Raw genomic sequence first — 14,461 nt, 5'->3', positions numbered from 1 at the left:
ACGGGACTACACTCAATGTTAGAATTTGTAATGTTTGATTCACATTTAAAATTACTGACTTAAAAAACAAACTCCAAGATGACTTCAGAGTCAGTTCATAAAGTCTTACGTCTAGGCTTGTTAACTATGACTTATCCAACTCCATCCCTATAAGATGAAGACACTAAGGGCAAATGGTTCACCCATGGCTACACCACTAGATAAGGGCAGACGCAGGACAAGAACCCAGGTTTCTGAGCCTTTTATTTTTCACTTGCCTCTCTTTCTTTAAAAATAACCTTTTCTTTTCTGAATTAGGTCATATCTATTTGGGTAGAGGTTAGGAAACCAATGTGTAATGGTCTGAATGGTGGCCTTCCCCCAAAGAGATTCACATCTTAATCCCCTGAACCTGTAAATGTTACCTTATATAACAAAAGATGTGATTAAAAGATGAATCTGGGCCAGGTGTGGTGGCTCACGCCTGTAATCCCAGCACTTTGGGAGGCCAAAGTGGGCAGATCATGAGGTCGAGAGCTCGAGACCATCCTGGCCAACATGGTGAAACCCTGTCTCTACTAAAAAACACAAAAATTAGCTGAGCATGGTGGCACGTGCCTGTAGTCCCAGCTACTCGGGAGGCTGAGGCAGGAGAACTGCTTGAATCCAGGAGGTGGAGACTGCAGTGAGCCGAGATTGCGCCACTGCACTCCAGCCTGGTGCCTGGCAACAGAAGGGACTCTGTCTCAAAAAAAAAAAAAAAAAAAAAAAAAAAAAGATGAATCTGGCCTGGCACAGTGACTCATGCCTACAATCCCAGGGTTTTGGGAGGCTGAGGCGGGTGGATCATCTGAGGTCAGGAGTTCGAGACCAGCCTGGCCAAAATGGTGAAATTCCATCTCTCCTAAAAATATAAAACTTAGCTGGGCATGGTGGCGAGCGCCTGTAATCCCAGCTACTCAGGAGGCTGAGGCAGGAGAACAGCTTGAACCTAAGAGGCAGAGGTTGCAGTGAGCCAAGACCTCACCAATGCACTCCAGCCTGGGCAAGAAAGTAAGATTCTGCCCCTCCACCCAAAAAAAAGGGAGATGAATCTACTTATTTTTTTCAGGGTCCTGCCACTTTAGGAATATATTTTAAATCTGCTGTCAGGTTGAATTAAAAGATATGAGACAAATGTATCCTGGTTCATCCAAGTGGATCTTAATTGCAATCATATGTATCCTTATAATACAGAGGCAGAGGGAGAGTTCTGAGACAAATACTCAAAAGAGAAGACAATGTGAAAACAGAGCAGAGAGATATGCCAAGGACTGCTGACCACCATCGGAAGCTAGAAGAGGTAAAGAACGGTCTCTCTCTCTCCTAGAGCCCCCAGAGGGGGCTCAATATCTTGATTGCAGACTTCCGGGCTCCAGAATTGTGAGAAGAATAAATTCCTCTTGTTTTAAACCACCAAGTCTGTGGTAATTTGTTATAGCAGCCACAGGAAACTAATACACAGGGGAAATAAAAGTTTAAAAATCATAAAGTGGACATATATAAACAGTACTGACCCAAAAAGAATTTTGCTTCAAGTAACCCAAAGAATGTCTAAAACCTTTAATCCCTCATTTCAAAGGGTAAATTGAGGCAACTGCAGGATACAATTTGCCCAAAAGAAACTGGCAGATCTGAGAAGACAAACTCAGAAAGATCTAATATTTACATAGCTGCTAACAAGAACAGTGTAGGTTTTTTTGCAAACATGCTAGTTGGTAGAGCTCCTGGACAGACTAAACATAGGCAGCAGTTGTCACTGTGGGTGTTCTTCCAGCACAAGTGTAAAGCTGTCATCAGAAATGAATATGTGGCTTCAAGTGGCTTACAGAAATCCAACAAATCTGCATCTTGGACTCTGGACAAGCGAATTCTTCTCGGGATGACCTGGACTCCTTCCTATTAGTACAATGATCAGTTAAAATCATTCTCTATAAGCAAGGAAGAGAAATAAAAGTTTACGTCAGGAGAAAAAGATGATTGCCCAGAGTCCAAGTTCACAAACAATAGATATGTAAACAGCCATACTAAGTCAAGTGGTATCTCGCGTTGTAATTTATTACTTTTACAATCAATATCCATAACACAGCTTTAGGCCCAGTGTCATGTAATGTGAATGGAAATAAAAATAATCTAAGTAAAAGGACAAAATAAAGGCTAGAAAGGCTTAACCAGGAGAGTTATTAATTAAATGGGCTATACCAATAAGAGAAATCATGCTATGTGGTTACATAAAAGACCTCAATAGAAGCAAAAAAAGACTTGGTCTTCCTCAAAAATCGTTGTACCCTGATACCAAACCTTTCTCTTTTCCAGACTATAGTTAAGGTCTCCGACAGTCTCCAGAATTTCCTTAGCCATATACAAATCCATCTGCTTCAAATGTATGCTTGCTCTTTCACTCTTTCTGTCCCCAACTATCATCCTCCTTAGCTACTACCCAAATAGAAGCTTTCCACTTAGTTTTCAGACAGACCAGTGAACATATATTTTCCCCTTTAGTAAACACCCCTTTTAGATTTGGTTACAATAATATGCATGTCTCTAAGTTCTGAGCACAAGTGCTATAACCTTTATAATTGAAGGCCCAACATGTATCACACTGGAAGTTAGGATTTCCAATGTGATAGTCCTAGAATTTCAACGAAAAATTACGCACTAAAATTTCCCCACCAGAGAGAAAGTCCATCATATCTATTAACTATCAGATTGGAGGCTGGGCGCAGTGGCTCACGCCCAGCAGCACTTTAGGAGGCCGAGGCAGGCGGATCACCTGAGGTCAGGAGTTTGAGACCAGCCTTACCAGCGTGGGGAAACCCCATCACTACTAAAAATACAAAATTAGCCAGGCGTGGTGGTGCATGCCTGTAATCCCAGCTATTCGGTAGACTGAGGCAGGAGAATTGCTTGAACTCAGGAAGCGGAGGTTGCGGTGAGCTGAAATCATGCATACCATTGCACTCCAGACTGGGCAACAAGAGCGAAACTCCATCTCAAAAAACAAAACAAAACAAACAAAAAAAAAAAACACTATCACGTTGGAAGGGACTTCTTCACAATATTTTTATTGTTTTCCCTCTTTAAGCATTGAGAGGCTTCACAATAAAACAAGCAATTTTTACTTGCATACCACAGTAAACTAGAAAGTCTCAGTTTAGCTCCTATAATCTTTCAAAGTAAAACACAGGAGTAAAAACACCAAATAAATGGTTACTGCTTAATCTGTTTACATAGATATTCCTTGACTTATGATGGGGTTATGTTCAAACCCATCGTAGGCTGAAAATATTAAAAACTGAAAATCCATTTCCTACACCTAATCTACTAAACATCATAGTTTAGCCTAGCCTACCTTAAATGTGTTCAGAACACTTACATTAGCCTACAGTTGAATAAAATCACCTAACACAAAGCCTATTTTATAATAAAGTGTTGAATATCTCATGTAATTAGTTTATTACTGTACCAAAAGTGAAAAACAGAATAGTGATGTGGATACTTGAAGTATGGTTTCTACTGAATGCAAATTGCTTTCTACATCATTGTAAAGGTGAACAATCTTAAGTTGAAATATCACAAGTCAAAGGCTATCTACAAGAGGCTGGTGCTTGAGATGGAACTGACTCAGAGAGTAATCAAAGGTGGCATGATTTGGTGACCTATTGTTCAGATCAGAAGTCTTTTTATCCCCCTAAAACTTTAGGTCTATTAACAGCTGTGAAATCAGTTCAGTGGAAATTGATCTGCTTTCTTGAGACAATGAAAGAGTACACTGCAGACAAGAAAATATCAGAGTACTCTGCACATTTGTTTTTTTAGTGAAATCTGTTTCAATATGTATACAGGGTTAGTGTAAAATATATTTCTTACTGAGCTCAAAAAGTCTTGAGACATGGTTCCAAGAGAATACCAGGAAAGAGGCTAGAATCAAGTGAAAAAGAAGCATATGAGGCAAAGTCTACCTTCTTCAAAAACATATTTGCCATTATTTTAGGAAGCCAAAGAAGCACAAGATACAATCAATCGTATGTTTAAATTGCAAGAAGTGGTAAAAACTTTCATTTATTTTTTTTGAGACAAGGTCTCACTGTCACCCAGGCTGGAATGCAGTGGCACCATCTCGGCTCACTGCAACCTCTGCCTCCCAGGTTGAAGCCATTCTTCTGTCTCAGCCTCCTGAGTAGCTGGGATCACAGGCACTTACCACCAAGCCTAATTTGTATATTTTTAACAGAGATAGGTTTCACCATGTTGTCCAGGCTGGTCTCAAACTCCTGGCCTCAAATGATCCACCCACCTCAGCCTCCCAAAGTGGCAGGATTAGAGACGTGAGCCACTGGAGCCAGGCCAAGAAGTGGTAAAAATTTTAAAGAAATTTTCCTTTTATCAAATGGAACAATGATCGATTCTATGTCTTAAGGAGATAAAACATCAGGATTTAGTCATCCATTTACCAAAAGCCACTCCCTAAACACTTCAACCATCCACAGGGTGTGGTGGTTCACGTCTATAATCCCAGAACTTTGGGAGGCTGAGGTGGGGGGACCACCTGAGGTGTTCGAAACCAGCCTGACCAACATGGAGAAACCCCATCTCTACTAAAATACAAAATTAGCCAGGCGTGGTAGTGCATGCCTGTAATCCCAGCTACTCTACTTGGGAGGCTGAGGCAGGAGAATCACTTGAACCTGTGAGGTGGAGGTTGCAGTGAGCCAAGTTCATGACATTGCACTGCAGCCTGGGCAACAAAAGCAAATCTTGGTCTTAAAAAAAAAAAAAAAAACAAAAAAAAAACACTTCAACCATCTTCTCCCACCTCTACCTACTTTTCAATTGCTAAAATAATGGATTTTGAAAAGATAATAAACTCTAACATTTTATTTTTATGTTTTAGCAATAGGGCGTTGCTGTACTGCCCAGACTGGAGTGTAGTGGCTATTTACAGGCATAATCATCTCACACTGCAGCCTTGACTTCCTGAGCTCAAGCCTCCTGCCTCAGTGTCAGCTTCCAGAGTAGCTGGGACTACAGTGACACGAAACTGTGCCCCGCATACTCCAGTATGTTAGATAAACGGTTCTCAACTGAGGGAGATTTTACCCTCGCCCCTACCTCCCCGGACATTTGGCAATGTCTGGAGACATTCTGATTGTCACAAATGGGGATGTGGCGAGAGGGGTGATGCTACTAGAACACAGTGGGTGGAGACCAGGGATGCTGCTAAATATTTCACTATGCACAGGACACCCTGAGCCTCCTCAACAAATAATTGTCTGTCTCAAAATATCAACAGTGCTAAGACTGAGAAACCTTGCTGTAAGTCAAAGATGTATTACTTTCAAACTTAAATAAACCCAGGACAGACACCCTTAACCTGTATCACTTTAGTTAGTTGTCAGCTCAGTAACTCCATTACTAGCATACCTACACATAGGTTTAAAGCCAGATATAAATTATAAATATGTCCTTTTGCTAGTGCCAGAGAACATGGAAATCTCTCCAATGTTCATAAACTTCACTAAAATTGTTTGTCTTTGGTAAAGTCAGAAAGATCTCTAATCATAAGTGTATTTCATAGGTAGCTGATTTTCAGTATTTAAATGTTTTCCCTTGATCCTGAATAAATCAGTGAATAAAACAGTAAGACTCTGATACAGCCAATGTTATGAAAATTTATTTATTTCTCCAAAAGATCCTGGAATAAGCAGAGCGGGTATTACGAAAAGGAGATGGACTGCATGCAAAATACACTTGGAAGGAAATCTAATAAAAAGGCAAGGAATAATCCAGGTGATGGATGAGTCTTCTTTCCCTAGAACCCTAAATATTACCTCCTTTAAGCAGTTTCCTTTTTATTTCAAAGTCAGATATTCTCAAAAGAACAGCAAAAAGAGGGGCTTTAGGATATCTTTAATGGTCTAAAGAAAGGGGAAACATATGAGCGGGAAAGTTCCCGGGAGGAAGAGACTAAAATAAAAGTACTGGGCACATGGATTACATAAAACAGAAAAGGGGTGGTAAGTATGTGATTATGACTAGAAACACAAAATAACTGACTTCATTTTTTATTTAATTTTAATCACAAACCATTAATCCTGCAAAGTTTTAAACGTTAACTTGCCTCGATCCTACTGTGTCCCTAGGATTGACACACTTTAGTGTGTAGCTTTCTGAAACTTTTTTATGGACCCACAACATATTTGTTCAGAAATCTACATTAGGAAGGAAATATTTCTCGAACGCCTTTCCATGACAGTATATTGAGATTTTTCTTATTCGTTCTAACATTTTAACAGTCTTCCTAAAGAAGCGACTTCTCAAAGTATTATTTAACAACAGCAACAACAAAACCCTCCCCTGTTCTCCAAACCTCAAGTGGTGAGGAGGTGGGGGGAAAAATGCCAAGTCGAGGCAGACAGGCGCAAACTTACGCTTTCAAGGAGATTTATGGGACTGAGGCCTAAAGGCTTCGTTAGAGAAGTCACTGTGGATAATTCACCCTCACACGCCATTACAAGCACCGACTCCCCTTCCTCACAACCCCAAATCGAAGACCTCCCTCTTTTGGAGAGCCGATTGGACGACTGGTCCGAGCACTTTCCTTAGGCTGTCCGTCTACTGGCTCCAGATTCAGTCCATCAGTTTAACCGCCCGACTCCCGCTTTCCCCATTGGAGTCAAACCGCTGCCGCCTGGAGAAGCCCAACCTACCGCGCGCTTCGCGCTCACTGGCTCAGTGAGACGCAGCTCAGGAGGGAAACCCGTCTCCCACATTCCGAAGGCCCAAGGGCCCATCAGTCGGCAGCTCAAGGCAGACACAATTGGCCTAGACGCAAGCCAGTCAAAGTCTTCGGCTGCACCGCTCCAAAGAACCTACAGGAATTAAAACATCCCGCCCCCTGTTCTTCTATTGGTTGGCCCGACCCACCGCTGCCCCTTCACTATCCCCCACCCCGCGGTCCATTCATTTCACACAATAACGGGCCCAAATGGAGTCAGTTCAAGACCTACTATGGGTAGAGAAGACTGTCTGCCACTTACCCGGGACTGAGAGTGATCACTCACGCTAACGTCTGCCCTGTTCCTGTATGGTGAGGCCGCAACGCAAGCCACCACCGCCGCCACCTTCTGCGCAACGCCAACCGCCCGCCAAAACGGATCCTTCCCTGCGCCTGCGCAACCAATCTGCGAGCGGACCATTTCTCCGCCCACCACGCATGCGCAAAGCTGGAACCAACTCCCGCCAATACGCAGGCGCCATAGGGTCACTGCCTAGTACTGCCCGCCATTTCACGTGTTCCCAGAGGCAGATGGAAGTTCTTAATGCGCCTGCGCAAAACTCGCCATTTTACTACACGTGCGCTCAACAAGCAGTCAAAATTTTGACCTGCTGGCTAACTGCTTTTCTAACACATAGTGTTAATCATGCTTTGCCAAGCGTAATATTTGCGCGGGGAAGATTAAAAAGGCCTTAAACACCCAAGGCGGATTCAAATATGAATGATTGATCGGCTGGCCAATCAGACTGGTTAAGAATAATATTACTCGGGAACCAATGAACTCCAAGGGGTGGAGACGGCGTAGAACGCCCAAAGGGATGACGTTACACAGCAGTGTGGCACCACAGGCCAATAGTAGGGGGAAGCGATTTCACTCATCCAATCAGAACTGTTCAAGGGCGGAGTGTACCAATGCCGAAAGGGAGGAGGCGGGGTAAAAAAGAAAGGCTGAAGGTAGGCTGGCAGATACGTTCGTCAGTTTGCTCCTTTTTGCCCGTGGACGCCGCCGAAGAAGCATCGTTAAAGTCTCTCTTCTCCCTGCGATCATGTCTAAGTCAGAGGTGAGTTAGGCGCTCTTTCCAACTTGAAATTCTTCCTCTTCCTTTCGTGAATTGGTAAAATGAGGCTTGGTTTCGTTCCTTGCACCAGCCCATTCTACAGCTCTTTCGGTCGCAGCCACGGCCTACCCCTCCCAAAGTTCAAGTCGCCATTTTGTCCTGTTGATCGCCATGAGGCCGCTCACGCCAATCATGAGTTATTATGCAGGACTCGGTAGTCTAAGCAAGATTCTTAGGCACGAATCTTTGTCTTTCCTAAACCTTGCTTTGGTGAGCGAGTTTTTAAAAGAGCGATTAGTCCCATTTTGGCGATGTACCCCTCCCGCCTAAGCCTTTGTTGCGCTTGCGTCGGAAGGCGACTAGGGACGCATGCGCTTTGGATTTCCCAGCACTCCCAACCCCCAACATACCTTTTCCCCTGTTAGGAAGAAGCACATGGCTTGTTGCAATCTGAACGAACAATAAGTGCTACATACACAGTTTTCTAGTTTTTCTTTTCGTCGATGGAAATTGTTTGCTGTTGCAGTTCATTTAACACTTCCTCCTCCCCCTACTCTAGTCTCCTAAAGAGCCGGAACAGCTGAGGAAGCTCTTCATTGGAGGGTTGAGCTTTGAAACAACCGATGAGAGCCTGAGGAGCCATTTTGAGCAGTGGGGAACGCTCACAGACTGTGTGGTAAGAATTGGAAGGGACCAAAGAGTAAAATAGTGGATTTCCTTGCTTTATCTTGGTGCAGTTCTCTCTGAATGCTTATGAAGGTTGTTGGTAGCATTATAGTTAGAGCTTTGTTGACAAAGGAAAGTCCTGTTTATTTGATTTCTAAGAGTGACCGCTTAAACCTAGGATAGTGGGAAACTGGAGGGGTTTTTTATAAAGGGCTGGTATAAAGTTTCTTATTCCCCTATTCAAAGTTAAAGTGACAAAAGTTTTTGGGGTCAGACTTTGTTACATGAATCAACACTGTTCTCAGGTAATGAGAGATCCAAACACCAAGCGCTCCAGGGGCTTTGGGTTTGTCACGTATGCAACTGTGGAGGAAGTGGATGCAGCCATGAACGCAAGGCCACACAAAGTGGATGGAAGAGTTGTGGAACCAAAGAGAGCTGTCTCAAGAGAAGTGAGTGGTTTTTTTACCCTTCCCTTCAACTCATTTGGCGATGTGCTGCTAGCGGATTTGGATTCAGGATTTTTATTTGGGTGTAGGTTTTGCTAATCTAAACCTGTGGTTTTCCTCCTATTAGGATTCTCAAAGACCAGGTGCCCACTTAACTGTGAAAAAAATATTCGTTGGTGGCATTAAAGAAGACACTGAAGAACATCACCTAAGAGATTATTTTGAACAGTATGGAAAAATTGAAGTGATTGAAATCATGACTGACAGAGGCAGTGGCAAGAAAAGGGGCTTTGCTTTTGTAACCTTTGATGACCATGACTCCGTGGATAAGATTGTCAGTAAGTACCAAATAGTGAGTGGTATTTAGTAAGGGTTCCACAATCCATGTGGCATTCTAAACCTGAGACTGTGTTGTATCTGTCTTCATTTTTTTTTTCTTTTTTCTTTTTTCTTTTTTTTTTTTTAGTTCAGAAATACCATACTGTGAATGGCCACAACTGTGAAGTTAGGAAAGCCCTGTCAAAGCAAGAGATGGCTAGTGCTTCATCCAGCCAAAGAGGTATGCTTATGCTTCGTTAAACCTTAAAGGCAACTTTCGGTTACTCCAGTATGAATGATTTAACGCTTAAACTTAATCTCTTTAGGTCGAAGTGGTTCTGGAAACTTTGGTGGTGGTCGTGGAGGTGGTTTCGGTGGGAATGACAACTTTGGTCGCGGAGGAAACTTCAGTGGTCGTGGTATGTATGGTTTATTTACATGTAGTTCTGGCTTCTTACCATCTTTGCTATGCAGATTTTACAGTACAGGAAGTGCATCCAGAATGTCACTTAATGTGCAGATCATGCTTAAAACTTGAAACTTTGTTTTCTTCCAGGTGGTTTTGGTGGCAGCCGTGGTGGTGGTGGATATGGTGGCAGTGGGGATGGCTATAATGGATTTGGTAATGATGGTAAGTTTTTTAGGAATAAGTAGATAAAAATTCCTGGCAATGCCTATCTTTAGAATAGGTTAGTAAAGACTAAAATTCTAGTGCATGACAAGCTCAACTTTTCCCATAACACGCATGCTGTGAGCAGGCCTTCAGCCATTACACTTGCACAAGTTTTCATTGTCAAATACTTATGTCTTATTGAGAAGAATTGTATTCTTGTAGGTGGTTATGGAGGAGGCGGCCCTGGTTACTCTGGAGGAAGCAGAGGCTATGGAAGTGGTGGACAGGGTTATGGAAACCAGGGCAGTGGCTATGGCGGGAGTGGCAGCTATGACAGCTATAACAACGGAGGCGGAGGCGGCTTTGGCGGTGGTAGTGGTAGGTATCCAGTGATCCAAGTACTTGGTGTGACAGCTAGATTAGTCTTTTAGAGCTTGGGTTCTGGTGCTGTTGAAGCATTGTGTAGTACATTGCATGGTATATTAAAAGCAAACGGGCTTGCTGTGCTACCTCCTCCTAGCTTTAAGCTGGGGCCGCCTCACTCCCAATTAGTAGAGATAAGTGGATAATGGTGTCTTTGAGTTAGATTAGTGTCATAGAAGGATTTAGTATCTTAACTGCTTTGGGACCTTAGGCGCTTAGTTGATGTATCCAAGAAACTTCTGATTGCCTGTGGCCCTAGATCTCCATGAAGGCCTTCAAGGCTGGAGGGTGTTTTTGTGCCACTGTGTAAATCTCTTTTTATGTCATGGAGAGTTGGGCCGATTTTCTTATTACTGGATTATTCAACTGAATGCCTTTCCCAGAGAATGAAATGCAAAGATGGAGTCACCATAGTTTGGGAGGAAGGAAGGCAGATAACTCAATCTTATTTTTATTCTGACCACTAAACAGAATTGGAAACTAGCATCATCCTCAAGTAACAGACAAAGGCCCTCTTTCCCATTCCTAGGAGGCAATTTTGGAGGTGGTGGAAGCTACAATGATTTTGGCAGTTACAACAATCAGTCTTCAAATTTTGGACCCATGAAGGGAGGAAACTTTGGAGGCAGAAGCTCTGGCCCCTATGGTGGTGGCGGCCAATACTTTGCCAAACCACGAAACCAAGGTATGGTATCTATGTAATTTGGGATAATGTCAAAAGAGTTGTGTGTCTGTAGCTACTGCTGGGAAGGAAGCCCTTTAACTGGTGTCTGCAGTAATACATTGACAGTTTACAACCTTCAGAAAGTGATAATTTGATCACAAATTAGAAAAATCATGGGACCTTTACCACCTCTCTTGTAGCAGGGGCCATTTTTAAATGATCAAACACTTGAAATTACTATTTACAGTGAATGTGAAAACATTACTATTACTGTTAGCACTTTGAAACTTTAAAAGAAAAATTATATTCCTCAGGTGGCTATGGTGGTTCCAGTAGCAGCAGTAGCTATGGCAGTGGCAGAAGATTTTAATTAGGTAAGTAAGCACCTTTTTGTGTGTTAACGTAATTTTTTAAATTGCTGATGAACCCAATAACCCTAATGTAGCTGAGCAGTGCAACATAGTTAACATTATAATTGCAGTAAATTGTGGATATAAAGTTAATATTCAGATCAGCAAAATTTGTGGGAAACAAACTTGATATTGGATTGTAGCCTTGAGTCTTAATATGTTTAGATTAACAACTTTATTCCATATTGTTCAACAGGAAACAAAGCTTAGCAGGAGAGGAGAGCCAGAGAAGTGACAGGGAAGCTACAGGTTACAACAGATTTGTGAACTCAGCCAAGCACAGTGGTGGCAGGGCCTAGCTGCTACAAAGAAGACATGATTTAGACAAATACTCATGTGTATGGGCAAAAAACTCGAGGACTGTATTTGTGACTAATTGTATAACAGGTTATTTTAGTTTCTGTTCTGTGGAAAGTGTAAAGCATTCCAACAAGGGGGTTTTAATGTAGATTTTTTTTCTTTTTCTTTTTCTTTTTTTTTTTTGCACCCATGCTGTTGATTGCTAAATGTAATAGTCTGATCGTGACGCTGAATAAATGTCTTTTTTTTTAATGTGCTGTGTAAAGTTAGTCTACTCTGAAGCCATCTTGGTAAATTTCCCCAACAGTGTGAAGTTAGAATTCCTTCAGGGTGATGCCAGCTTCTATTTGGAATTTATATACAACCTGCTTGGGTGGAGAAGCCATTGTCTTCAGAAACCTTGGTGTAGTTGAACTAATAGTTACTGTTGTGACCTGAAGTTCACGATTAAAAGGGATTACCCAAGCAAAATCATGGAATTACTGGTTATAAAGACGATTGTTGGCACATCCTATGCAATATATCTAAATTGAATAATGGTACCAGATAAAATTATAGATGGGAATGAAGCTTGTGTATCATCCATTATCATGTGTAATCAATAAACGATTTAATTCTCTTGAATGAAATGACAACTGTATGGATTTGGGACTGGCAGAGATTTGGACTTTTCCCTACCCACTGCCCCTGATAATGTTGAATGCCTCTATCATAATTCAAGTTCAAAGCTCTGCCAGGGAATAGAAACTAGCTGCTGGCTAATGCCGCTCCATAAATCCACAGATTTGAAGTGTTTGGGAGGCCTTTTAAAAATGACCAATATCAGAAATCATTTTAATGAACATAAAGATAGGCTTACATTAAAGGAAAACTGCAGTTTGTCTGGGTTCTGGTTGGGTGGGTCTTCAGAGGTTTTATAGGTCAACTATGCTAATTTGAAGATTAAAACAATAGTAATAGAAACTAAATATTCCTACATAATTTCATGTTAACTGCAGTTTCCCTTTATATGGCACAAGATCACACAACCTTCCTAAAATGTTAATTGTATAGAAAATGATTCTCAACCTTAACAGTTAATATCCAATAATGTGTTATTTGTACGTAGATTATTTTGAGCCTTTGGTGCTCTCAATTTCAGTGCTATTGTATCTAGTAGCATAGAGATTTGTTTATCAATAGGACTGTATATTCCATCCCATGGGCGTGTTGGAAATTTTGGGGAGGAGGGTGGAGGGAGGTGGGTGGGAGGTGGTGGTGGGTGGGAAAGCATGGGTGATAGTTCCATGATACTGGCTGAGTTTGCAATAGCAGGTGGAACCCTAACTATTGAGGGAGTTTGCAGATACCTCAGGATTCGTGACAATGCCTTTAAAGATCCAGGAGAGATGTTCAGCTACTAGGAACTGCTAGCAAGTATAGCGCGAATGGCTTCGAGCTCAGACACTCTACAGCTGAGAGTAGACACTTGTGGTATGTGGAGTACAGATAAGCCAGGGGCAGGCCACGGCACGCTCCATGAAAGCTAGGAGGGAGTGAAATTTCAGTGATCATCGCAAGGAAGGAGGCAGACAAGAGTAAGGCACACCTGACTCTTAGGACTAGCAGTCAGAACCAGGAGGAAAGGTTTTATTGCTATGCTGGTAGGTAAGAACAGATTTTACTTACATCCGTATAGTTACTTAAAGTCCAGTTTTCTGTTAAATATTTTTCTTAATATATTGAGCCAAAACTAGTCCAGTTAAGCTGAACTAGGTTTTTCTGGAGATGAATTGTTTTAAATTCACACCCTACCATTGGTGGCTCCCAGTTGAAGGAAGTGAGCACATTATTTCTACTGTGAATATAAATTTTTGCCCTTTTATTTATCTTCCTTTGACCCATTTCCTTAAAATAATGGCTCAAAGTAATAGACTCTTCCCCAAATGGTGGGAGGATGGGTGGGCTATTAATGGGAGGTATGGGGGGTTTAGCTTGAGCTGGGACTTGGTCTTCGAGCTAGTTCTAAAGGTTGTTTACTTTTCTAGGGGAGGAGTCTGCTACTAGTCTTATCAGCTCTTAAAAACAGAAACTCATCTGTCCAAGTTCATGGCAGAAAGGTAAGTTTTTACAAATTAGTGGTCAGCAGAAGAATGCCCTGCCTTCCCAATAGTAAAAACAGAATGACAAGCTGTACCTCAAACCAAAACATTGTATAATCTCCGATTGCAAAAATAGTTATTAGCACAACCAGATATTCCTAGTAGTTACTGTGTAGTCATTCACCTCTGCTTATATAAATACTTTATCACTTCTTTTGCCTTTTGCAGGAACGTCCTTGTGAAGACCTTTATCTGAGCCACTGTACTTCATTGTCACTGCCATGCAGTTAACATGAGTTGTTCTGCAGCTCAAATTCCATTTTGTGAATGGGTTGTTTTGTTTTGTTTTGTTTTAATAAACTGTATTTAACTTAGTTCTGCTTGTTTTGTCCGCCATGATATGTATGGTAACATGTTAAAATTCAGGTTAGAGAGGATTCGGTTGTATACGCTTGCTTTCAATGTGAATTGCTATATTTATATTCATTCCATTCAGCTTCATGGTTTAATGAAAATAGCAAAGGGTTCTCACTGCAGGAGTAATTATTGGCTCAGTATAAGTAAACTTTGCTATTGATCCAATTGAGCATGTCCTTTTTCTGGCTCCCCTGGCAAGGGAAAATGAAGTTGTAGCACTGCCACTGAGCTTAGTAGGTCTCTATTGGGACCTGTGCTCACCATCT

The 14,461-nt window shown here is 41.8% G+C and overlaps 2 protein-coding genes across 4 annotated transcripts in view; one reads left to right on the top strand and one right to left on the bottom strand.

Moving 5' to 3' along the window:
- CBX5 (chromobox 5) overlaps window positions 1-7,208 on the bottom strand; it is a 42,128-nt gene extending 34,920 nt beyond the window's left edge. Inside the window, exon 1 of one of the 2 annotated variants that reach the window (XM_032291902.1) lies at window positions 7,059-7,208. The gene's annotated coding sequence lies outside the window, so the exon portion shown is untranslated. The remainder of the gene's footprint in view (window positions 1-7,058) is intronic. The other variant, XM_032291892.1, reaches the window with a different exon arrangement.
- Window positions 7,209-7,636: 428 nt separating this feature from the next.
- On the top strand, window positions 7,637-14,152 carry HNRNPA1 (heterogeneous nuclear ribonucleoprotein A1). 2 transcript variants are annotated; one of them, XM_032291880.1, is made up of 12 exons: window positions 7,637-7,857; window positions 8,414-8,530; window positions 8,826-8,972; window positions 9,097-9,307; window positions 9,436-9,528; window positions 9,614-9,706; window positions 9,844-9,918; window positions 10,123-10,278; window positions 10,853-11,008; window positions 11,302-11,361; window positions 13,725-13,796; window positions 14,007-14,152. In XM_032291880.1, exons 1-10 carry the CDS (start codon window positions 7,843-7,845, stop codon window positions 11,355-11,357), a joined length of 1,119 nt encoding a protein of 372 aa, XP_032147771.1. In that variant the 5' UTR covers window positions 7,637-7,842; the 3' UTR covers window positions 11,358-11,361; window positions 13,725-13,796; window positions 14,007-14,152. The 2 variants fall into 2 exon arrangements, with proteins under 2 accessions (XP_032147771.1, XP_032147762.1); XM_032291871.1 differs by having other exon boundaries at window positions 10,853-11,361.
- Window positions 14,153-14,461: the final 309 nt, after the last annotated feature.

The sequence above is a fragment of the Sapajus apella genome, unplaced genomic scaffold (genome assembly GCF_009761245.1).
Source record: "Sapajus apella isolate SASKATOON/1434 unplaced genomic scaffold, GSC_monkey_1.0 scaffold2, whole genome shotgun sequence".
NCBI classification, from domain to species: domain Eukaryota; kingdom Metazoa; phylum Chordata; class Mammalia; order Primates; family Cebidae; genus Sapajus; species Sapajus apella.
Note: the sequence above shows the minus strand (reverse complement) of the source record. Positions and strands in the feature narration are given on the sequence as shown.